A 26,979-nucleotide genomic window follows, 5' to 3' on the forward strand; every position below is an offset into this window, starting at 1 on the left:
TGTAGCCATGTATGGAAGTGAAACATGGACGATAAATAGTTTGGACAAGAAGAGAATAGAAGCTTTCGAAATGTGGTGCTACAGAAGAATGCTGAAGATTAGATGGGTAGATCACATAACTAATGAGGAAGTATTGAATAGGATTGGGGAGAAGAGAAGTTTGTGGCACAACTTGACCAGAAGAAGGGATCGGTTGGTAGGACATGTTCTGAGGCATCAAGGGATCACCAATTTAGTATTGGAGGGCAGCGTGGAGGGTAAAAATCGTAGAGGGAGACCAAGAGATGAATACACTAAGCAGATTCAGAAGGATGTAGGTTGCAGTAGGTACTGGGAGATGAAAAAGCTTGCACAGGATAGAGTGGCATGGAGAGCTGCATCAAACCAGTCTCAGGACTGAAGACCACAACAACAACAACAACAACAACAACAATGATCAGCATAAAAGCCATTTTCTAATTTTGCTGTCAACACAATGCTTAGATTACCATTATGAGAAGACAATTTCAAAACTGAATTTCAAACTATATTTTATGTAGCTAAAGTGAATTTCTACCCCGATGATTATGTGAGAAAAATTTGTGACTAATGAGAAGGAATGTGTGCCATTACGAATAGTAATGGACAGAAAAAATTTGTCCACAAGGCCAGCAATGAGATGGAAGATTTGTCAGTACGGTGCTCTTATACAATGCAATACGCTGATTCATGATATGAGCATAAATTTGGTGCATATTTAGGCAAGCCTCCTTTTTCAGCATTTTTTTGTTATGAGGTATTTCACAGGTTTCCTAACACCAAACGGTGGATATTAGTTTTATTTTCATGTCCAATTTGCCTGTTTATTCATTGAAGTTACCAGAGTTGGCAACTTTGTTGTTATTGAAATTTAACATCAGCTGCTCACATGGAAAATGGCAGTATTACAGGTCTGGTACATCACACAGGAGATTATTGCATTTTTGTTAATGTCTTTTTGTAAATGCCTGTTAAGAATTTACAATGAAAATGTCAGTCATTAGGTTGATCAAGTCTTTGAGTATGATAAGAGAGAGTGTAATGTCTCATTGTAAAGGATTAATGTTTTTACACTTAATGTTTGTGGAAATGTAAAAAGGGTGTTTCTGATGTTAACTTTTCTGTATTTGTTTTTAAGAAATTACTATTTTCTTTTATGTTATATTCCTATAAAATTTTATCTTGTATTTTACATCAGAGGGTATAACTTTATTGTTTTTATTATGCCTCTACTACATTTTTAAAGTTCTGATATCACTTAAGACAGTAAAAAATTGACATGTGATTTTAAAGGTATTTTGTATGTAAGCTTCTTTTTGCTATTGATGGTATTTGTTGTATCTGATGTCTGGGTATTGTATGCTTTAGAATGTAGAGGGCACTGCAATTCTTGTTTTTGCAATACTGAGCTAGTTGGCTGTGTAAGCTACAAACCCACTGTACATTGAATTGACAACTGCTAAAGTTAACTGCTAAGGTTACAACATAGGCTCTTCTGTAAATTTAAAAATTATTGTATGTAGTAAAAATGAAGATACCTGTCAGAAGTAATCATCACAGTACATGTTGCACCTCACAGAAAATGTTGTGCTATTATGATACGTGCCTACAAGATTTGAATAATGTGGTATGTATGAGAATCTGTAAATTTGTATATATTTTTCTGCTTCTGTATTTTTTTTATGACTGTTATAAATAAGGTCAAATTTGTGTCAAGATTCTCATGCCAGATGGTTGATCTGTATTTTTTGCACTGATGATGACCACACAGTGATGGAAACTGATCTGTAAAATAAATGATTTCAATTTTCATTACCAATGCTGCCATTTATCCAAAATATATTTATGAAGAGATATGTTGCAGTCTTATTTTAGTAAGTAAGTCTTGTAAATCAAAGAATTATTACCTTTGTTTGTTAGGTTATCTACAAAGTCATATGGAAAAGAAGTAAGACTATTGTATACTTGATGAAAGGATTTCCAACTTTTGCTGCAGTGGGCCACTGAGATAAATCAGTGGCAACAAACTAAAATTTGTGCCAAATCTGGACGTGAACCTGGATTTCCTGCTTTCTTCAAGCAGCCACCTCAACCACTTCAGCTAACCGAGTATCTCCTCTGTCCGACCCAAATCTCCATATGCCACATACTAGGGAATAATGTCCTTTGTCCCTTACTCCTCTTCACTTGCAGCCCTACTGTATTTCCATGAGTGATCGGACATTATTGTGCAGCTGCACTGGAAGATCAATATGCCATCAGGTGCACATATTATATAGCTATGGTATCTGTTCTTTCAGACATGTGTGTCCAAAAGAACAGACGCCATACTTATATAACTATATTTTAATTATTTACTTATTAAACTGTCACAACATCCTGTGTCTAATTGGGGGATATGAAATGTAACAGATCATTTTGGAGAAAGTGATGTGCTACTTTTTCTGTCTTTCCAACTGACAAAGGATGGTTGCTACTTCTAGTAAGTGTTTTCATTAGCAGTTAAGTGGCTGGTACTAAGCCACATACTGGCAGGAAATTTTCAATGGCATGAGCAGGGCTGAATACAGCACATCTGCAAGACAGAACAATGGACAGGCAGCTGACTTCTCCTTCTTACACTTGCTGTTTAGGCAACTATTCTGCGCTGCCGGAATTCCATCCAAGAGATTCACAGTGGACTCTGGAGCCTTCAATCCATCACGATCCTGCTGATGTTACAGCAGAAGAAGAAGGAGCTTTGAATTCATTATGCACTAGTTGGAATTCTTAGACTACTTTTCAGCTGGTACAAGCAGAGCTTGCTTCGAGGATGGAGTCGGAACCCTGAAGATCCTATTCGTGGTCATCCGTGTGGCAGTTACAAGGCAAGCGGTATGCATTTTTCAACAACAGCAACCACAAGACGTTTCTTAATAATCAACCTTCTTAAAATGTTGTAATGTAACCATTGCCTAGGACCCATTTTATTTTTCATGTCACTACAATCACTCTAAATATTGTTATTTTATAATAGTCTGTTCCATCCGTTCTAGTCTTAGCTCTTTGTTCCACAGATCTGATGATGTGTAAGGCAAAACATGTCATATGAAGTATAATAAAATGGATTTAGTGACAAGGTCTGTTACTGAGCTAAACAATGAAAAACTTTATGTCCAAAGTAATGGTGTATAATATTTCTAGCCTATTGACAATTTTTTCAACAATTTTCAAAAGCTTATGCAGATTGGTTAATCATAAAGTGAAACACATCACAGCTGGTTTTATAGTCTAGCGCTTTTCAACCATCCATCCTATCTTTGCCATATAACTTTTTTTTTATATAACATAACTCTTAACACATTCTTTTTTTTCTTTCCTTTTTTTTGGAAAAGATAAGTAATTGTAGTGCTTTATGTGAAAGATAAAATAAAATGAAACCTAAATGGGGTTTTCTACTTGGAAAGTTTTCTATTTTGGAAATAAAAAAGGCCTACAGGGGCCAGGTCTGGAGAATACAGAGGATGAGGCACCTCAGCCATTTCATTTTTTGTGCAATAGTCATGCACAGGGATGAATGTGCGGGTGGATTATCATTATGCAAGAGCCACGAATTGTCTCGCCACATTTCAGGCCGTTTTGTTCTCACATTCTCGCAGGCATCGCAACACATCCCAATAGTGCCATCAATTAACAGTTTTTCCCCCGAGGCATTACTTCATGATGACCTAATCCTTCAAAGTCAACAAAAACCATCAGCATAGCTTTGACATTTGACCTGATCTGACGAGCTTTTATTGGTCTTGGAGAACCTGGCTCGACCCATTGTGAAGAATGAACCTAGGTCTCAACATCATAACCACAGACCTATATCTCATCACCAGTTATGATTCTCCTAAGCAACATCTCATTCCAATTTGCAGGGTCCAAAACCTCTACAATGACTGCGAGGCGAAGGTCTTTCTGGTCTTGACTCGTGCGCCATGGAATGAACTTGGTGGCAACACGATGCACTCCAAAATACTGTGTCAGGATTTCATGGCATAATCCAACTGAAATATTACATTCCTCTGCAATCTCTCAGTCAGTCAGTCTTGATTGGCATGCACAATTTCGTTGCTGTTCCTAACATGAGCATCATCGTTACACGTCAAAGGGCTTCCTGAATGAGGATCCTCTTTCGTTTCCATCCAGCCATTTTTAAACCGTATGAACCATTTGTAACACCAAGAACGGCTTAAGCACTTATCACCGTAGGCTTCCTACATCACTTGGTGTCTCTCTCTAAAAGCTTTCTTGAGTTTCACACAAAATATAATGCAGACACATTTCTTCTCTAGCTCTGTCATCTAGAAATTTGCAAACTGTGTGACACAACATTCTACACAACACAGAACTGAATTTGCTCCAAACCATTGGCACGAAATTACGAATGTTCCAGAATTTTTTGAACAGACTTTGTGTTATCACTCATCAAACAGATGAAGTCACAGTTGCCACTTTATATGCCCATGGTCTAGGGGTAGCGTCTTTGATTCATAATTAAAAACGTCTTCGGTCCCAGGTTCGATCCCGCCACTGCCTAAATTTTGATAAATAATCAGCATTGGCGGCCGAAGACTTCCGGCATAAGAAGTCAGCCTCATTCTGCCAACGGCCTTGTCAAAGAGGGCGGAGGAGCGGATAGAGGTTCAGGGCACACTCCTGTCCTAGGGGTGGGAAATTGCCCCTAAAGGCGGAAGAATCAGCAATGATCAACGACATGAGGATGCAGAAGGCAATGGAAACCACTGCATTAAAGACACGTAATGTGTATCCACAGGACATGTGGCCTGTAATTGAAGAAGTGTCATGATGATCTCTCCATTGGCAAAAGATTCCGAAATAGTCCCCCATTCGGATCTCCGGGAGGGGACTGCCAAGGGGGAGGTTACCATGAGAAAAAGATTGAATAATCAACGAAAGGATAACGTTCTACGAGTCGGGGCGTGGAATGTCAGAAGCTTGACTGTGGTAGGGAAACTAGAAAACCTGAAAAGGGAAATGCAAAGGCTCAATCTAGATATAGTACGGGTCGGTGAAGTGAAGTGGAAAGAAGACAAGGATTTCTGGTCAGATGAGTATCGGGTAATATCAACAGCAGCAGAAAATGGTATAACAGGTGTAGGATTCATTATGAATAGGAAGGTAGGGCAGAGGGTGTGTTACTGTGAACAGTTCAGTGACCGGGTTGTTCTAATCAGAATCGACAGCAGACCAACACCACCAACGATAGTTCAGGTATACATGCCGACGTCGCAAGCTGAAGATTAACAGATAGAGAAAGTGTATGAGGATATTGAAAGGGTAATGCAGTATGTAAAGGGGGACGAAAATCTATTAGTCATGGGCGACTGGAATGCAGTTGTAGGGGAAGGAGTAGAAGAGAAGGTCACAGAAGAATATGGGCTTGGGACAAGGAATGAAAGAGGAGAAAGACTAATTGAGTTCTGTAACAAGTTTCAGCTAGTAATAGCGAATACCCTGTTCAAGAATCACATGAGGAGGAGGTATACTTGGAAAAGGCCGGGAGATACGGGAAGATTTCAATTAGATTACATCATGGTCAGACAGAGATTCCGAAATCAGATACTGGATTGTAAGGCGTACCCAGGAGCAGATATAGACTCAGATCACAATATAGTAGTGATGAAGAGTAGGCTGAAGTTCAAGACATTAGTCAGGAAGAATCAATACGCAAAGAAGTGGGATACAGAAGTACTAAGGAATGACGAGATACGTTTTAAGTTCTCTAACGCTATAGATACAGCAATAAGGAATAGCGCAGTAGGCAGTACAGTTGAAGAGGAATGGACATCTCTAAACAGGGCCATCACAGAAGTTGGGAAGGAAAACATAGGTACAAAGAAGGTAGCTGCGAAGAAACCATGGGTAACAGAAGAAATACTTCAGTTGATTGATGAAAGGAGGAAGTACAAACATGTTCCGGGAAAATCAGGAATACAGAAATACAAGTCGCTGAGGAATGAAATAAATAGGAAGTGCAGGGAAGCTAAGACGAAATGGCTGCAGGAAAAATGTGAAGATATCAAAAAAGATATGATTGTCGGAAGGACAGACTCAGCATACAGGAAAGTCAAAACAACCTTTGGTGACATTAAAAGCAACGGTGGTAACATTAAGAGTGCAACGGGAATTGCACTGTTAAATGCAGAGGAGAGAGCAGATAGGTGGAAAGAATACATTGAAAGCCTCTATGAGGGTGAAGATTTGTCTGATGTGATAGAAGAAGAAACAGGAGTCGATTTAGAAGAGATAGGGGATCTAGTATTAGAATCGGAATTTAAAAGAGCTTTGGAGGACTTACGGTCAAATAAGGCAGAAGGGATAGATAACATTCCACCAGAATTTCTAAAATCATTGGGGGAAGTGGCAACAAAACGACTATTCACGTTGGTGTGTAGAATATATGAGTCTGGCGACATACCATCTGACTTCCGGAAAAGCATCATCCACACAATTCCGAAGACGGCAAGAGCTGACAAGTGCGAGAATTATCGCACAATCAGCTTAACAGCTCATGCATCGAAGCTGCTTACAAGAATAATATACAGAAGAATGGAAAAGAAAATTGAGAATGTGCTACGATCAGTTTGGCTTTAGGAAAAGCATAGGGACGAGAGAGGCAATTCTGACGTTACGGCTAATAATGGAAGCAAGGCTAAAGAAAAATCAAGACACTTTCATAGGATTTGTTGACCTGGAAAAAGCGTTCGACAATATAAAATGGCGCAAGCTGTTCGAGATTCTGAAAAAAGTAGGGGTAAGCTATAGGGAGAGACGGGTCATATACAATATGTACAACAACCAAGAGGGAATAATAAGAGTGGACAATCAAGAACGAAGTGCTCGTATTAAGAAGGGTGTAAGACAAGGCTGTAGCCTTTTGCCCCTACTCTTCAATCTGTACGTCGAGGGAGCAATGGTGGAAATGAAAGAAAGGTTCAGGAGTGGAATTAAAATACAAGGTGAAAGGGTATCAATGATATGATTCGCTGATGACATTGCTATCCAGAGTGAAAGTGAAGAAGAATTAAATGATCTGCTGAATGGAATGAACAGTCTAATGAGTACACAGTATGGTTTGAGAGCAAATCGGAGAAAGACGAAGGTAATTAGAAGTAGTAGAAATGAGAACAGCGAGAAACTTAACATCAGGATTGATGGTCACGAAGTCAATGAAGTTAAGGAATTCTGCTACCTAGGCAGTAAAATAACCAATGACGGATGGAGCAAGGTGGACATCAAAAGCAGACTCGCTATAGCAAAAAAGGCATTTCTGGCCAAGAGAAGTCTACTAATATCAAATACCGGCCTTAATTTGAGGAAGAAATTTCTGAGGATGTACATCTGGAGTACAGCATTGTATGGTAGTGAAACATGGACTTTGGGAAAACCGGAACAGAAGAGAATCGAAGCATTTGAGATGTGGTGCTATAGACGAATGTTGAAAATTAGGTGGACTGATAAGGTAAGGAATGAGGAGGTTCTACGCAGAATCGGAGAGGAAAAGAATATGTGGAAAACACTGGTAAGGAGAAGGGACAGGATGATAGGACATCTGCTAAGACATGAGGGAATGACTTCCATGGTACTAGAGGGAGCTGTAGAGGGCAAAAACTGTAGAGGAAGACAGAGATTGGAATACGTCAAGCAAATAATTGAGGACGTAGGTTGCAAGTGCTACTCTGAGATGAAGAGGTTAGCACAGGAAAGGAATTCGTGGCAGGCCGCATCAAACCAGTCAGTAGACTGATTGGGGGGGGGGGGGGGGGGGGTGGGGGAATTTCAAATTTTGTGCTTTGTAACTAAAATGTTTTAATCAAATTAAAAGGTACAAACTGCTTGAGCTCTCAATGGCGTTAAGTTAAGTACTAAATGCAGTAGGAATTATTATTATTATTGTTGTTGTTGTTGTTGTTATAAACAATGTAATATACCAGACTAGAGTTTCCATTGTTTTGTTATCATTATTATTATTGTTATTATTGTATTTCTTTTCTTGCAGAATTTTTTTTCATAGCACCTGTAAGTGAATTTATCAATGATTTTACAACAGTTTATTTGTCCTGCTTGTATATATATATATATATATATATATATATATATATATATATATATATATATAAAAAACAAAGATGAGGTGACTTACCGAACAAAAGCGCTGGCAGGTCGATAGACACACAAGCAAACACAAACATACACACAAAATTCTTGCTTTCGCAACCAACGGTTGCCTCATCAGGAAAGAGGGAAGGAGAGGGAAAGATGAAAGGATGTGGGTTTTAAGGGAGAGGGTAAGGAGTCATTCCAATCCCGGGAGCGAAAAGACTTACCTTAGTGGGAAAAAAGGACAGGTATACACTCGCACACACACACATATCCATCCACACATACAGACACAAGCAGACAGAATTTTGTGTGTATGTTTGTGTTTGCTTGTGTGTCTATCGACCTGCCAGCGCTTTATATATATATATATGGAAATTACTCACTTGTCATTGTCTGCCATGTTGAGTATTGATGCTGGAGCACATGCAATCAGGTACTTCACAATATCCTTGTGGCCATATCTAGAACCATAATGTAATGCCGTCTGTCCATTAGAATCAATGGACAGCAAAGAATACCCCTGGGAGTGCAGGTTTTTGAGCTGTAAATGAATCAAAAGATTACTTTGTTAAGTCTGAGGAAATGCAAGAGAATATGTACAGTCAGTGACTTTATGCTTTACTGATCTATTCCATTGTGTTTTACAATACAGTTTCTTCAATATGATGATGATGATGATGATGATAATGAAAGAACGAAAAGCATGTAAATCTGTGTTTCTGGACTCTTCTATTTCATATAAGAAAACTACTAGTAATTAGCTATAATATTCAGTGTACATTGCATTAAAAATCTGGATTTACATCTACAACAATATTCCCCTGGACCCCAATAACACTTGTAGCAAAGGATATATAGCGCACCTCTTTCCTCCTATCCCATTCACAAACAAAGCATGGGGAGCATGGCTGTTAGTACATCTTTCTCAAATGTTTATCATAGTGCCATTAAACAAAATGTATAGGGGGAAAAAAGTAATATGTTTCTTGATTCTCGTTGGAATATGTACTTTTGTAATTTTAACAGTGGGCCTTTCCATGACAGACTCTTCTCCTCTACACTCTCCCCACAGAAAGTTTTGAGCATTTTTGTGGCAGACCGATACTGACTAGGAAGATTCATGGAAGAGCTGTATCTCTCTTTAACCCAATTTTTAAGGAAATAACTGACAAACACCACTAGTGTTGAGAGATGAATATTTCACTAAATACCCACTTTTGTATTCTTACAACTGGTCTGTTTGGCAACTGCCTTTGCCCTCACCAGATTTATGGGATGATTCCAACTTAAATCACTCAGCAAGTACACCCAAATAATTGACAGTGGTTGATTGAGTGATTTCTTAATGAAGGTGTAATTGAAAAGAAATGTGAACATACAACTTTTTTCAGCAGCAACCAGCAAGGTTCGAAATAGTAATCCTGCTCAGAAAATTTCTCTCCATATCTTCACAACATACAGTTCCAAGACAAAACATTGTAATCACTTGCTTAATAGCATGTCAGGCCCTTTTGAAACACAATATAGCAGCGATGCTGCAATGCATGGATTTTACAAGACCTTGGTAGGCTTCCAGAGGCGAATGAAATCACTTTTGTCTATGGTGAAGATAAGCTACTTTTGCACTGCACATTGAGCATTTACAGCTCTCGACGGGGGCAAAAATAAATAAATAAATAAATAAATAAAACCAGTATTATGACTTCCCTCTATGCAAAAATGCCATCCTCAGTCTCACTCAAGAGCTACAGAGATGCCTATCACACATTCAGGCATGTAGAGAGTAAGTCAGTACTCTAAAGGAATGTTTAGACAGTATCACTCTCAGAACATGGATATGTGTTTTCCACCAGCTGAAGGTCCACTCAAACGTTTGAAAAAGTAATTCTATTCAGAAAATTTCCCTTAGTACCTTCATAACATACAATGGTGAGCTAAACATGACCGCCTGCTTAATAATGTCTCAGTCCCTTTTGAAACAATGTAGCAATGATTCGATTCTGCGATTTTACGAATCCTTAGTGGTTTCCAGAGGTATATTGCACCAGAGTTCAAGAAACTTCCATAGATTTTGTGGCAGTGGTTTGTAGGTGCAGAACTTGTGCCCGATAGTGTCCCAGATGTTTTCCATTGAGTTCAGGTCAGGTGAATGTGGTGGCCAAGCCATCAACATGAGATCACTACAATACTCCTCGAACCATTGCAGCATGATTCTGGCTTTGTGATGCAGTCAATTATCCTGCTGGAAGATGCCATCAGTAATGGGGAGACATCGGGTATGAAGAGATGAGATGGTATACAAAAATGTTCATGTAGTCCACAGCTGTCATGGTGCCCTTAATCATTACCACAAGTCCCATGTCAGCCCAACTGAATGTTCTCCATAGCTAAATACTGCCCACATCTGCCTGCATCCATGGCATGTTGTACGTTTTGAGCAGCCATTCACTTGGATGATGGCGTATCCACAAACGACGATCACCCTGCTGCAACAAGAATCCGACCAGGAAAAATGTTACCATTAATCCAAGGCTCAATCTTGATGACCCTATGTCCACAACAATCATCATTGATTTTGCTGACAGGTCAGCAAGAGAACATACAGGAGTCATTTGCCATGGAACCCCATGTTCAACAATGTGCGCTGAACTGTATTCTCTGAGAAATTACAGCCAGAACCAGCATTGTACTCTGTCAACAGGTCTGTCACAGATCACCACCTATCCTCCTTTGCAAAGTGGGCAAGCCTCCAACCTCCCCATTCTGTGATGACATGTGGATGTCAGACACCTCGTTACTTACTTATCCTTCAACCAGTTTTCAGGGAAGCAGCTTCACTGTTTCAGAAATGCTCATTCCTGGAAACTGGGCCATAATAATCTGTCCTTTATCAATGTTGCCAATGTCCATGTCCGTGGATACACCGGTTCCCGTGAGATCACCGAAGTTAAGCGCTGTCGGGCGTAGCCGGCACTTGGATGGGTGACCATCCAGCCGCCATGCGCTGTTGCCATTTTTCGGGGTGCACTCAGCCTCGTGATGCCAATTGAGGAGCTACTCGACCGAATAGTAGCGGCTCCGGTCAAGGAAAACCATCACAACGACCGAGAGAGCGGTGTGCTGACCACACGCCCCTCCTATCCGCATCCTCACCCGAGGATGATACGGTGGTCGGATGGTCCCGACAGGCCGCTTGCGGCCTGAAGATGGAGTGCTATGTCCACGTCGCCTATGTCCACGTCGCCTATGTCCACGTCGCCTATGTCCACGTCGCCTATGTCCACGTCGCCTATGTCCACGTCGCCTATGTCCACGTCGCCTATGTCCACGTCGCCTATGTCCACGTCGCCTCTGTCCACGTCGCCTATGTCCACGTCGCCTATGTCCACGTCGCCTATGTCCACGTCGCCTATGCCCATGTCGCCTATGACAGTGGATTTCCCCATTTGTGGCCTGTCACGGCATCAGAATGATTCACCCCTGCTCTGCTTACACAAATTGCTTACCACATCACTTCACAATGCCACCAAATGCCATTCAATCTCATCATGGACAGTGATGATAATGTTTTGGCTTATCAGTGTATTCTTCAAGTTTTATGCACAGTTGAATCTTTTCAACTGACTTTGCACAGGCACTGCAGAATTCCTCATTGAGAGAGTATTCAGACACTTCATAGACTGAGTCAATTCTGATAACTTAAAACAATACTCAGGTGGTTTCTTTTCAATTACTGAAGGAAGGTATGAATATCAGAGTTTAAAACCCCATCAACAAGGAAGTCTTACATATGAGCAGAAACTCACGTTAACAAAGTAAATCTGTCAAGTCCTTTGGAAAAGAACCTTCTCAGGTTCATCTAAAATGATTTAGGGAAACCATAGCAGACTTTTGTCTAGATGGCCAGTTGGGGGGTTTGAATTGCTGTCCTTCAGAATTGGAGATTAGGTGAATGAATAAGTATCTGAATTAGGAAATACTCCAGAAATTGTAGCATTTTGGCTAAAATGCCAGCAGAGGTTCTTCCATAGAGGAACAAGTTTGCAAACAGGCCAACTTATGTCTGTATGGTAATCTGAAGTAGCCATATTGAAGCATATGAATTTGTGGTTAGTATGAAACCTTGAATAATCATTGTAATATTTTATACAATTTCATAAGAACTTTAAATTGGTGTTTCTCTTTTTTTTATTTTTGTTTTTGGACATATTCCTTGTTCTTTGAATGTTTTTTTTGGATGAGTATAACTAGGGAAGTTTCAGATACATGAATACATCTTTGTTTCTAGCTCAAGTTGGTGCATATAAGTTACAGTTATAGTTGTGGGAATTAAATGGTTCCCAATTTTACATACCCATTATTATTATGACTACAAACTACATTTGTAAATGAAACTAACAACTCGCCCAAAAAGGTCACATCTGATCAGTATGATCTTACATCTTTTAACCCTCAGTACAAACCCCATCCATTCTTATCCACAGGCTGACACATCTCAAAACAATATGCCTTGTGTTCCTCAGTCAAATAATATTGTATCCAGACCACAAATCTTCATGAATTTAAGGTGCTCATGGATAATCTTAGCAATGACTGCCACTCCAGTACCAAGAGTATAATGGAGCGTTGGTGGGAGCATTGGGTATCCCTTTCAGACATCCTCCAAACATAAAACAATTTTTTCAGCCACTGTTGCTGAGCACAAAGACAAACTTTTATTCTCAGGAGGACTTACCCCATGTTTATATCCATGAACCCAACTAAAACCCATAGTCATGACGGATGGAGAATGCCTAAATATACCATAAACAATCTCATTCAGCACTCTGATCCATACAAAAATCATTTGTGAAATTTAAGCTGGCATTGTATAGATTCCTTTATAACTCCAAGACTGCGAGTGATTGGATATCATATGGAACCACACAAGGAAGATACTTCCACAACATCTAATGATTGTATATTACTGAAACTAGCAGCAACAGATTGAACTGAATGTTGTAACGGTGTGCCCTTCTAACAAGCGGAACGCTTTCACAGTGGCCCTTCAACTGCTTAAATAATGCTTTCCTCCATATTATCTTTCATAATTTGTTTAGTTAGTTTTTTGATAAGAAATCTCATTTTCAATGCTCTTTTGACCACAAAATTTGCTATGTACAGCCAACTACATAATGGAGGTAAAAAAATCTACATTCTCAGTGCTGTCCAGTGCAGCACACTCTCTCCAGTCCTTAAAGGGACAATGAGGATTGGCTCAAATGGTAATTTCAAACTTAGACTGACTGCACACTGTCACTCTTTGGGAAGAAGGAATGCCAATACAGAAAGTTCCCCACCAAATTGATGCAGACTACCGGAGACAACATCTTCACCTATACTTAAATATACACTGTGCAGATTATGAAAGTTCATAGCCATGGGTACTTTTTTTTTTTTTGGTTGGGTTTAAGGGCGCTCAACTGCTGAGGTCATTAGCGCCCAGTCACTGTTGTTAGAGCACATGGAATCTGTTACAACTCAAGGGGATGGGGGGACACCAGAAGGACCTGACAAAGATGCAGATAAAATAAGTAAAAAGGTTAAATGTCTTTGGACAAGCCAGTTAAAGTTATAAAACGCAGAATACGAGCAGCTGCTCGAGCGTCATCAGCTAAAACATCCAGTAAAGTAGATGGCAGGGACAGGACAACACGAAATTGACTAAAACGGGGACACGACAATAAAACATGGCGCACTGTTAATGCCCGACCACAAGGGCACTGCGGGGCTGGGTCACCGGAGAGCAGGTAGCGGTGGCTAAACCGGCAATGCCCAATCCGCAACCTGGTCAGAAGGACCTCCTCGCGCCGAAATGGTCAGGAGGATGTTGTCCATACAGTTGGGAGCGGTTTTACTGCCCGGAGCTTGTTTCCTTGGAGGGATGACCAAGCATCCCACCACAACGACACAAGCCTCTTACATACATCCCCACGAATGTCAGATGACGGGACACAATGGGAGGCTGGCCGAGGCAGGAGGACTGCAGCCTTGGCTGCAGCATCCGCAGCCTCATTCCCAGGCACTCCTACATGTCCGGGAACCCACAGAAAGCTGACAGAACCACCATTATCAGCGAAAGAATGGAGGGACTGCTGTATCCGTTGAATCAAGGGATGGACTGGATAGGGAGCTCCAAGGCTCTGAAGAGCACTGAGTGAGTCAGAGCAGAGTACGTACGATGAATGGCGGCGGCGGCGGGCATACTGAACGGCCTGATGGAGAGCAAAAAGCTCGGCCGTAAAGCTGGAACATTGTTCGAGGAGCCGGTATTTAAAGGTGGCGGCCCCGACAACAAAGGCACAGCCGACACCATCGTCAGTTTTGGAGCCATCGGTGTAAATAAAGGTGTGACCGGCAAGGCGAGCACGAAGTTCGACAAACCGTGAGCAATACACTGCAGCCGGAGTACCCTCCTTCAGGAGTGAGCTGAGGTCGAGATAAATATGAACCGGAGCCTGGAGCCAAGGTGGTGTCGAGCTCTCACCCTCTCTGAAGGTGGTAGGGAGGGCAAAATCCAATTGTCGAAGCAGGCGACGGAAGCGGACTCCGGGGGGCAGCAGGGCAGACACATACAACCCGTACTGACGGTCGAGAGAATCGGCGAAGAAGGACTGGTAAGAGGGGTGGTCGGGCATAGACAACAGCCGGCAGGCATACCGACACAGCAGTACGTCGCGCCGGTAGGTCAATGGTAACTCTGCCGCTTCAGCATAAAGACTCTCGACAGGACTAGTGTAGAAGGCTCCGGTCGCAAGACGTATCCCCCGATGGTGGATGGAGTTGAGCCGGCGTAAGAGGAATGGCCGAGCGGACGAGTAGACGAAGCTCCCATAATCCAGCTTCGATCGGACTATGGACCGATACAAGCGAAGCAGGACAGTGCGATCCGCTCCCCAAGATGAACCGCTAAGAACTCTGAGGACATTAAGGGAACGTGTACAACGGGCCGCCAAATAAGAGACATGTGGAGACCAACACAGTTTCCTGTCCAACGTGAGCCCTAGAAACTTAGTTGTGTCCACGAATGGGAGAACAGCGGGACCGAGATGTAAGGATGGCGGAAGGAACGCTTTATATCGCCAAAAGTTGATACAAACCGTCTTCCCTTCAGAGAACCGGAAACCATTTGCCACGCTCCATGAGTAGAGGCTGTCTAGACAATGCTGAAGGCAGCGCTCCAGGAGGCATGTTCGCTGGGCACTGCAGTAGATCGCGAAGTCATCGACAAAGAGAGAGCCTGAGACATTAGGTGGAATGCAATCCATAATTGGATTGATCGCGATGGCAAAAAGGGCTACGCTCAAGACGGAGCCCTGAGGCACTCCGTTCTCCTGGAGGAACACGTCTGACAATACGGAACCCACACGTACCCTAAACTTTCGATCCGTTAAAAAGGAATCAATAAAAAGGGGCAGGCGACCGCGTAGGCCCCACCTGCGCATAGTGCGGAGGATACCTCCTCTCCAACAGGTATCATAAGCCTTCTCCAAGTCGAAGAACACGGCTACCGTTTGGCGCCTTCGCAAAAAGTTGTTCATGATGAATGTCGACAAGGTCACAAGGTGGTCAACAGCGGAGCGGCGGCGACGAAAGCCGCATTGGACATTAGTAAGTAGTCGCCGAGATTCAAGAATCCAGACTAACCGAGCATTAACCATGCGCTCCATCACCTTACAGACACAGCTTGTAAGAGAAATGGGGCGGTAACTAGAAGGAAGGTGTCTATCCTTGCCGGGTTTGGGTATAGGAACAACAACGGCGTCACGCCAACGCCTGGGGACTTGACCTTCGGTCCAGACGCGATTGTAGGTACGAAGAAGGAAGCTTTTGCCCGCCGGAGAAAGGTGTGCCAGCATCTGAACGTGAATGACATCTGGCCCCGGAGCAGAGGATCGGGACAGTGCAAGCGCACGTTCGAGTTCCCGCATAGTAAAGGGGGCATTATAAGTTTCCAGATTCAGCGAGTGGAAGGAAGGTCGCCGAGCCTCTTCTGCCTCTTTCCTGGGAAGGAAGGCAGGGTGGTAATGGGCGGAGCTTGAAACCTCTGCGAAAAAGCGGCCAAAGGCGTTGGAGACAGCCACAGGATCAACAAGGACCTCATTACCCGAGGTCAGGCCAGGTACCGAGGAGTGGGCCTTAATGCCCGACAGCCGGCGCAGGCTACCCCAAACGACGGAAGAGGGAGTAAAACTGTTAAAGGAGCTGGTGAAAGAGGCCCAACAAGCTTTTTTGCTGTCTTTGATGATTCTACGGCATTGCGCTCGGAGTCGTTTGTATTCAATACAATTCGCCAACGTAGGATGGCGGCGAAAGGTGCGTAAAGCATGTCGTCGAGCACGGATAGCATCCCTACAAGCCTCGTTCCACCAGGGGACGGAAACGCGACGTGAAGAAGTAGTAGTAAGAGGAATGGAATGTTCGGCAGCATTGATGATAACAGCCGTGAGGTATTCGACCTGACTGTCACAACTGGGAAAACCGTGGTCCGGAAAGGTCGCCAGGGAGGAGTAAAGTCCCCAGTCAGCTTTCAGTATGTTCCAGCTCGAAGGGCGTGGGGATGGGGTGTGGTGCAGGAGACGAACGACACAGGGGAAGTGGTCACTCGAATAGATGTCAGAAAGGACATACCACTCGAACCGACGGACAAGAGTGGCAGAACAGATCTTGAGGTCCAAGTGGGAGTAGGTATGAGTAGAGTCCGAGAGGAAAGTCGGGGCGCCGGTATTGAGGCAGACAAGATTGAGATGGTTGAAGACATCCGCCAAGAGTGAGCCTCTTTGACAGGATGCAGGAGAGCCCCAATGGGGATGATGGGCATTGAAGTCGCCAAACAATAAGAACGGCGGGGGAAGCTGAACGATCAGGTGCATCATGTCAGCCCGACTAACAGCAGATGACGGTGGAGTGTAGATGGTACAAACTGAAAAAGTAAAAGCAGAAAGAGTAATGTGGACAGCTATTGCTTGGAGTGGGGTGGTCAATGGGATGGGATGGTAATAGACATCGTCCCGAACGAGCAACATGACCCCACCATGAGCTAGGATACCGTCCACAGGGGTGAGGTCATACCGCTCCGAGGTATAGTGGGTAAAGGCAATACGGTCAGTCAGGCGCAATTTGGTTTCCTGGAGACCAAGGACGAGCGGACAGTGCAGGCGGAGGAGCAGTTGTAATTCCTCCCGATTAGATCGAATACCTCTTATGTTCCAATGAAACAATGCCATCGCTAGTCAAAAAGTTGGGGGAACGAGACGGGGGAAGAGCTGGTCACCTCGACGGCCGCGGAGGGCCAGGTTGCGAGGGAACAATGCTACAACCGACGGGAGGCGGATCCGGTTCCATCGACTCGTCGCCAGCTGCGGCCACTGTCCCTGGTTGTGTAGGAGGGGCCGCATCATTGGCCGATGAAAGGCCGGCGGAGCGCCTGGCAGCAGAGCGTCCCGGCGAAACTGAGGACGGCCGGGAGCAGCGACTCACGGATGAAGCGTCAGACGAAACGTGCCGGGGTGGAGAGGGGAATAGAGATTTCTTCTTGGAGGCCTTCTTGGAAGGCCGAGGAGGCACAGGGATGGTGGGCTGGACCCGAAGAAGGTCCTCACGCGCGGGGTCAGTTTTGGAACGCCGGACCTCGGAAGCTGGGGTTCGGAACGTTTCCCCGATTGACGCCTGAGAAGAGGATCGCTTCTCAGGTGGCGTGGGGGAAGGAGGAGGAGGAAGGGTGGCCCCTGGGGCAGAGGGGGTGGGGGCCACGGGGGAGGAGGATGTGGAAGGGAGGGATTTTGGAGGCGGAGGCAGAGCCCCCTGATGGGCGGAGGAGGTGGAGGGGGGACAGGATAGGGGTGAGGATACCGCGGAAGGAGTGGACACAACTGAGGCAAACGAAGTGGTCAATGGCACAGGATGAAGGCGGTCATACTTCTTCCTGGCCTCAGAATAAGAGAGCCGATCCAAAGTTTTGATTTCTTGTATCTTCTTCTCCTTCTGATAGGCGGGGCAGTCTGAGGATCTAGGCGAGTGGACGCCAGGACAATTAATGCACCGAGGTGGTGTATGTATGTATGTTCCTCACGAAGAGGACGTCCCCAATCGCCACAAAGGGGCTCAGCCTCACACCGTGACGACATGTGCCCAAAGCGCAAACACCTAAAACAGCGCATAGGAGGCGGGATGTAAGGTCGCACGTCACACCGGTAGCACATCACCTTTACCTTCTCTGGGAGAACGTACCCCTCGAAGGCGAGGATGAAGGCCCCGGTGTCGATGCGATGGTCTTTGGGGCCGCGCTGGACTCGCCGGACGAAATGCACGCCGCAGCGCTCCAGGTTGGCCCTGAGCTCCTCATCAGATTGTAGCAGGAGGTCACGATGAAAAATAACCCCCTGCGTCCTATTTAATGCCAGATGTGGGACAATGGATATTGGGATGTCCCCTAGGCGGTCGCACGCCTGGAGGGCCGCCGACTGTATGGCGGAGGTGGTCTTGATAAGTATGGACCCTGAACGCATCTTGCTGAGAGCCTCGATTTCCCCGAAGATGTCCTCAATGTGCTGAACAAAGAACATGGGCTTGGAGGTGGCGAATGTCCCCCCATCGGTTCGAGAACAGACCAAATAGCGGGGGAAGTACTTCGCCCCAAGCCGGCGGGCCTGTCCCTCCTCCCATGGAGTGGCCAAGGGGGAAAGGGCAGGAGAACCAGGACTAGAAATGGTACCTTTTCTTTTGAAAGACTCGGCCGCAGAGCGACCTGATATGTGTTGACGTTTCATCTGCGAAACGTCCGCCCCGATACCACCCACTCCGACCAGGGGCTCTCCCCACGGGCGCCACCCAGCCGCAGCAAGGGCCACCTGGCAGGATGACCATTGCCGGGAGTCCTGATGCCCCAAAGAGACGGGCATCTACTCCTTGGCCGACGTGGGGAGGGTGCAGCTCAGGTATCGGCAGTACGATCCCTGTGTTGTCAGGGGGCTACAACCTAGAGGGTACATGACGACCCCACCACAACGGGCTGGCTACCGTGCTGGATTTCTGGTGCCATGGAAAGTCCATCATGATCGCTGGGGCAGATGGAGATGCACTATGGACGTAACTTGGACAACCCATCAGGCGTTTAGGCCCAATTTGAGGAATAATGGGTATGGTTACAACGCCGGTACAATACTGAGTGCCAAGGTCTTAGTGCACTTAGGACCAGTGGTACACCACGTAAGGTGTCCTTCCCCAAAAGGCTCGTACTTCTGTAGAATTTTGAAAAATGGAGGTCAAACCCCAAGGGGGACCATCACATGGAAGGCCGAAACGGTTGAAACTCCTTTGAGTCGCCTCGTACGACAGGCAGGAATACTTCGGGCCTATTCTTACCCCGGACCCGCAGGGGGAGCCATGGGTACTTCCCATTATATCATGTATTAGGATTTTTTCCTGTTCCATTCACATATGGAGAACAGGAAGGATTACTGAATAAAATATTCTCGACTTTCTAGCTGTGTCGTCTACAACCATGGGAATGACTAATTTAATGTCTCTTGCGTGCACATTAATTAGTCTCATCTTGTCTTCACACCCTCTTCAGGAGTGATACTTAGGAGGCTATAGCATTGTTGTAAATGCTAAATAGATTTTCACAGAGCAGTTGGTGTCTTATCTACAAGCATCTGCTAGTTCAAATTTTTCGACATTTCTGTGACATCCTACTGCAGGTCAAAAATCCTGTCATCATTTACACTGTTCTTCTTTGCATACACTCAATATCACTGTTAAAGCTATCCGGTATAGGGTAAGTGTTTTTTGGTAAGTCATACGAGAGTCCTTTATAGACCAACTGCATTGTTTCTGCATCCTACCAATGAACTGGAATCTACCAAATGCTTTACCTAGGATTAAGCCCCTGTTACCACTCCATTTCATATCCCTATCAACAGTTACACTCAGGTATTTGTATGAGCTGACCAATTGCAATTTTGACACATAGATATTGAAGTCATAGAGTACTATGTTTTTGTATTTTGTAAAATACACAAGTGATGTTCAGACATTTCCTAACATTTAAAGCCAGTTTTCAGTCTTTGTACCACTAAAAAATCTTGCCTAGATCTGACTGGATTTTTTTTTAACCAGATAACTACAACTACTGGGGAAAGTTAAGGCTTGCTATTCATATTGTGTGCTATGTCATTAATATACAACAAGAGTCCCAACACACTTCCCTGTGATATGCCTGACATTACTTTCTATGTCAGCTAATGACTCTCCATCCAAGATGGCATGCCGTGTCCTCTCAATCAAAAATTCTCAAGTCAGTCACAAATTTACATTGATATATCATATGCCCATTCTTTTATTAATAATCAACAGTGAGATACTCAGTAACATACTTTTCAAAAGTCCAGAAGTACTGCATCCAAGCCCAGAGGTACTGCATCCACCTGATTCCCTTGCTCTATGGCTTTCAGGACATTATATGAGAAAAGTATAAATTGGATTTTGTATGTTTGAAGTTTTTGGAATCAAGAAAGTAATTCTGTTCAAAATACTTCTTTATGTCTGAGCTCAGGATGTGTTCTACGATTCTACAACATATGGATATCAATGATATAGGCTGACAGTTTTGTGGATTACTTCTGCAACCCTTCTTCTTGATACGTGTGACCCACCACTAGGCATAGACTTTTTTTTTGTACTGAATCTATAGCACATTAGGTTTAAAAGAGGGGCTAACTCAGTCACAAATTCTGTATATAATGTGATATGGATTCCATCAACCATGGGGCACAGTTAAACTTAAGCAATTTTAGTTACTTCTCAACACAACTGACATTAATATCCATTTCATTCATATTTGGAGTAGTGCAAGAATTAAACTGTGGCAGTACTCATGAATCATCCTAAATAAAGGAACATTTGAAAATTAAATTCAGAATTTGTCCTTTTTCTTTGCTTGCCTCCATTTCATTTCTTGTATCATGTGGCACTGACACCATCACCACAAGAGAAATTTGTTTGAATGCATCAACCTTTTAGAAGATCAAAGAACAAAGTTTTTAAACTTCTTATCTGTTTACTTGATCAACAATGTCAAAAGGTAGTGAATGCATTGAGAACTATGGATAATTAAAGTCTGCTCTAAACATGACTGCATGAGTGGGGAATATACACACTAGCAACCTCAGGTTTTCTACAGACTTTTTCTTTACATCTGGGGTGAGTGGTGGTAGACAGAAGGACACCATTATAAGTTTGCACCAACCCTTTATACTGAGTCTTGGCTGAACAATCCTGTATGCAGTTTCAATTTCAATCACTGAATTTGAGCTTCTTGTCTATTGTGACAAATATGCCACCTTCATTTCCTTATTAACCTTTCCTTTCAATGCACATTTAGATTTATTTCTGAAGTCTCACTGCTATCAAATTCAGATTTTAGCCAGCTTTCTGTACCTAGTATTATGTGGCATCCATTGCTTTTTAGGATCGTTTCAAACTCTGGGATGTTGTTACATATGCTTTGGCAGTTCATCATTAGGTTTTCAACAATACATTCTGCGAGCAGGACTTCTGTGGGTCTTACACAATTATTCCAGAGTCTTATAATAATCTGGACTAGATTGAGAGTTGACTAATCCTTTTTTCTTAAAAAAAAAGGAAGGAAAAAAGAAACCAACAACAACAACAAACTGTACATGACCCACAGATAGATACATAACTGATTAACAGATTCTGATGCACAATGCATGTCCAACCCATTTAGGGGGACCCTAAAGGCCTCAGCCCTATGATCCAGTTCAATGAAGTCACAGCCTTGCTTGTTGAAGAACCTTCAAAGTCTCTGGTTGAAGACTTCCGCTTGACTCAGAACCAGTGGGCACAATAAGTTCTGGCACAGTGCTGCAGGTAGTGAACTTTGTTAAAGCTCCATGGGGAAGGCTGGCCTTCTCAAACTTCTCTGCCAATTACTGGAATGATCTAACTACAACTTCAGAATGCAGACAACAAGCTTTATTCATTTCAACATACACCAGAACTTGCAGCTGGTTATACCTTGTTCCCTCAGTGTTTGCTGGAACAGCCCCTTGAACAAGCTGAACAACATCCTAAGCATACACACTAAAAGATGACTGTGTTTTCCCTTGTTTCATTTCCCCTACAGGATACCATTATTCACCACGCATTTAAACTGCCAGTGATTAACAGATGCCTATACTTTGGCACCTGCTTCCCTCTGACACGTGACACAGCAACCTTCTGTACAGGTGGAGTACATCCCACTGGCTTAGTTTAAATTTCAGTGTGAGACAGAACCACATACTTCTTGGTAAGAAGAAGAACACAGTTCTTTGATTTCTCCCTTATCCCTGCTTCCCTGCACAAGATCCCAAGACGTACCACTCACTCATCACTTGCAGTCTAGTTGTCAAGTAGTGACAGGTCCTGTATTTCCTAGGAAGGAGTTGCATCCAAAGGAGGGCACAGCACTAGAGTTACGTTTGCCATATCTGATATGTCACTCTCGGTAGTCTGCCGAGCACGCCCACTCACAAAAGCCCATTCACTTGGCGGTTTTCAGCTGGTTAAGAATGGCAACTAACATGTTCTATGCCTCAAAACATCATTTTAATTGGGTCTGCATTCTGACTGTATTTTTGAAAACTAAATAACTACAGCCAAACACGAAATTAACCACACTAATTCTCTTCACATTCAGGATCTGTTACACTACAAGGATTACAAGTTCCCAAAAATTTACTTTTAATAAAGAAAATAAACACCACAGGGCTAATTACCTGAATGTCGATACTACTAGAAAAATTTTAAGATCGCATAATAATGTAGTTTGCAACTATAGCCCGATTCATACATGATGGCAGTCCACGCAGGTTGAGGTATGAACAGGGATTTTACTGTTGCTGGTTCCAAGCCACAGTTGCAGTACATGCATGGAGGGACTTTGTGCTTGAAGAAAGCAAGTACCCTGCAAATTACCTCACTTGCTTGCTTGTACAGAATTTGTCACTTGCCACCATCATCATCAATGACAACTTGCAACAAATGGGATAAAAATTCACTAAATAACCAACTATGATCACATTTAATGCTTGCACTAGCTAAGTGTTCACAGCATAGCACTCGGAACACTGCCAACTGCTCACTGGCTTTCAGAGAATGCAAGACGTCAGGTGAGCAGAATGAGCCTAAACTCTACTGTCATTGTTCAGGACTCTTAACTATAATAATGTTGTATGAATATTTCATGGTACTCAAAAGCTTTGAAGACCCACTCACAGATAACCCAGTGCATTAATGTGTCACTTCCACAGTTTGAGATGACATGGCAGCTCCAGGTTAAATCTGACCAGTGGATTAACAACATGGGTTGGTGTGCCAGCCAGCCTGAATGTGGTATTTAGGCAGTTTCTCACATCCAACTAGGTAAATTACTGGTCCAGTTCTCACATCACACATCAGATATTTGATGCACAAACATTTCGAAAACTTTCTTGAACTTGAAGATGTGCTTTATTCTAGATACAGACAGATAGGATCCAGGAATTCTATCCCAGGAAGATGAGGTGGCATCAGGAAGAGCATCCAGCCACTCACAGTCAGTAACATTGCTTCAGTCACAATTACAATGTCCATCCCTTAGTTGAATCGGACAAGGCAACGACGATGATGATGATGATTATGATGATGATTTGATGTGATGTGATGATGACGAGGAAGAGGAAAACTCACAAGCATTTGAAAATAAACAATTTATTGTCACACACACCCAACGGAGAAACAAATGATAAATATTGTCACATATTGTCCCACTCATACACAAAGGAAAACAAGAAGTTGGCTTTAACATGTAAACAAATGTGTGAATTTCACATTTTTTGTAATTAGCCAATTTACTGACAACTTCTACACTAGCATGGCAAAGATGAAGACTGTAGCATCGATTTGACCCACAGAAAATATCGCAAATCGTGGAGAATAACAAAGCATGTCTTCCGCTTGATGTCATTTGAACATTCAATTGCTGTCATTAGATTGAAAATATTTAAGATCTGCATTACAGTGGTCACCTACACTCAACAACACCAGCTCATAACTATTACATACAAACCGTGAGTTGCCTTTCTGAAGGCAACTGAGAGGGTTTTGCTATCACAGAAAATACGCAATCGTCCCCACAGGATCAGTCTCACATCTACGCATCCATTACGAACAACAGAGCATACCCTGCAGCATTGTGGTGTGTGAAGAAGCTAGGTCAGGAAACAATGAGGCTGGAACCTGGATCAATAGCATTATTCTCCATTAACTAGTGGGTGCACCTTTTGTCTTAACACCTGGTAATCGCTGTTGATGAGTATCAAGATGGCCATGTACTAATGCATGTCTCAACTGTGCAGTCCAACAGGTTCAGCAGGGAGCTGGGTGTGCAATCTGTCATGTTTTGGGCTGTTATCATATACAGATGGCAGTCATCTCTCATCACTCTCCAGAGTAATTTAAGGCTGAGCAGTATTGGGACAAGATCCTCCAATTAAATTTCCCACCCTGAAGTCAACAGTTTGGCGATGGGTTAGTCTTTTCAGATGATAATGCACAAGCATACCATGCCCATCTCAAGAACACCCTCTGCCACAATGAAGGAATCAACCAAATGAAATGATCTGTGATGTCTACAGAGATGAACCCAAATGAACTCACTTGTTAAACAGTGGGACACAGTTGAGTGGTAATGTCTTTATCAGTCACTGCACAGCACGTCAAGAACAATTCAAGACTGTTGCAATGCATGAAGTTAATAAACATAGTACTGAATGTTAAGCGGCATTAGATTTAAATTTCACTGATGTGGAAAGATGTGCAACTTCGAAGAGACTGCCTTTAATTATTGTTATTATTTTGGTTTTGTTTGACAATAATTTTTCCCCTCTTTATTCCCAAAGGCTTAGTCTTATTTCTTGCCACCCTTGACTCTAAGCTCACAGGTATTTGCAAATATGATTGCGGTGCAAAACATTTTTTTAGCCATTTACAAAAGTTAGTTATGCAGAGGTAGAGAAACAAGCAAACAAGACAACTAAAAAGAAACAGTAGTGGCTTTCCGGCTGACTTACCATTGCTTTAACTCTGAATAGAGTATAGTTAATGGCTACTACTATACTTATCCTAAAACTATGAATGATACAGATCTGTCATATTTCTATGAGGATTAGTGGTAACAACCAAGACATTAGCACTATTAGCATTAATGCATAAGTAATAAAAATTTCAGGTATCAAAAGCAATGATACAGAAAAATCTGTGCCTCCACAATTAGATAAACAACTATAATAAATCAAGCATCACACATTGATTCTTTCAAATAAGAAAACATAAATTTTGTAGGATCTTCAGTTATTATCAAGATGGCTCCACTATCCTGTTCCCAAGGAGGAATGGGTGCCATGTCTTTGGCCATTTGCCAACTACTTGAGAAACCAGACATATACCCACACCCAGTGAGTCACCAGGCTCCAGTTGCCCGCCAGAACCAATCTACACAACTGCCAGCCGGTACTGGCAGGTACATGAACACACATTTTTAAACTTTCAAGACCACGATCAAAACACGCTGGCTTGCTGTCCATGGTATCTGCTGCATTCTCACTGCAGCAGTGCGCACCTCAATGATCATGGTGCTGCAAGCAAGTCACATGCGACATGCTGATATTCATCCGCCTGCCTATTTAACACAGCTTAAGACTAGCAGTCAGTCCTCCTTACACTTTGGGCTATATGCAGGCTGCACTAAGCAGCTCATCCTGCAGAGCACACTCAGAGCTTCCTCAGTTAGTCCATCCATGTCGAACCAAACACCACCCAGGATTTGCGGATTTCAGCAAAGTTACTTGCCAATTGTTACCTCTCCTTGTAACTCACTAAAGAACTGGATGGTTGTTGGGATTACTGATTACATGGTTATTTGTAATACGACTATAATTACTATAAATATAACAATCATGGTGAATCTGTTAAGAAAGGCAGAAATCACAACTACAACTACAGAGTTGTTCAGAATGACATTTAACATTTACTCTTTGACAATTCTTACGTACCAATCACACATAAAATAAACATTTGAAAATAAGTTAGTATTTTTTCTCTTTGACCCCTTTTCGATAAGACATATGAGATTTTGAACTCGGGAATGTGCATGTACTACAGCTGCAAGGATATTTTAACAAACAAACAAACAAACAGATGACTTTTTAACGAGGAACAGAAAAACATCGTATAGAGGAAACCTACCCTCTAATAAACTAGATTATTGTCTGAAGGAATCTACACAACGCTGTTCTATAATCTCATGTTAAAGCCATGTGATACATGATCATCAATGAAAAAACAGCAACAAACAAAAACTTATACAACATCCACGTCAGCACAACTTTCATATGCAGATTTAGATGTAGATGTAGATGTAGTCTCATTAATGCACTAATTCACAGGTTAATCTGTGGAGCAGCATCCGAGATCTGAAGGTGACTTGTGAACATAAATCGTACAACCCCAAATTGCACTGACATAAAAGAACTGGTAAGGCTGCAAAAGCTGCAATACCCATGATCGAAGAACAATTCATTACTTTGGAAGATAGGACATAAGGTGTAACAGAACAGCTCAATGCACCTCTTTTTGTCGGCAAGTATTTGAGAATCTGAAACAAAATATTTCACAACACGATCCGAAGAGATCAAAATTGGAATTCTGCATTTATTATAATTTTAC

General features: G+C 42.9%; 1 protein-coding gene across 1 annotated transcript in view; it reads right to left on the reverse strand.

Moving 5' to 3' along the window:
* Positions 1-26,979, reverse strand: part of LOC124804650 (eye-specific diacylglycerol kinase) — an 879,337-nt gene that overhangs the window by 40,892 nt on the left and 811,466 nt on the right. The window contains exon 17 of the mRNA XM_047264874.1: positions 8,553-8,710. Within this exon, the coding sequence (XP_047120830.1) occupies positions 8,553-8,710 (158 nt within the window). The remainder of the gene's footprint in view (positions 1-8,552; positions 8,711-26,979) is intronic.

This window comes from Schistocerca piceifrons, chromosome 7, assembly GCF_021461385.2.
Source record: "Schistocerca piceifrons isolate TAMUIC-IGC-003096 chromosome 7, iqSchPice1.1, whole genome shotgun sequence".
Lineage (NCBI taxonomy): Eukaryota > Metazoa > Arthropoda > Insecta > Orthoptera > Acrididae > Schistocerca > Schistocerca piceifrons.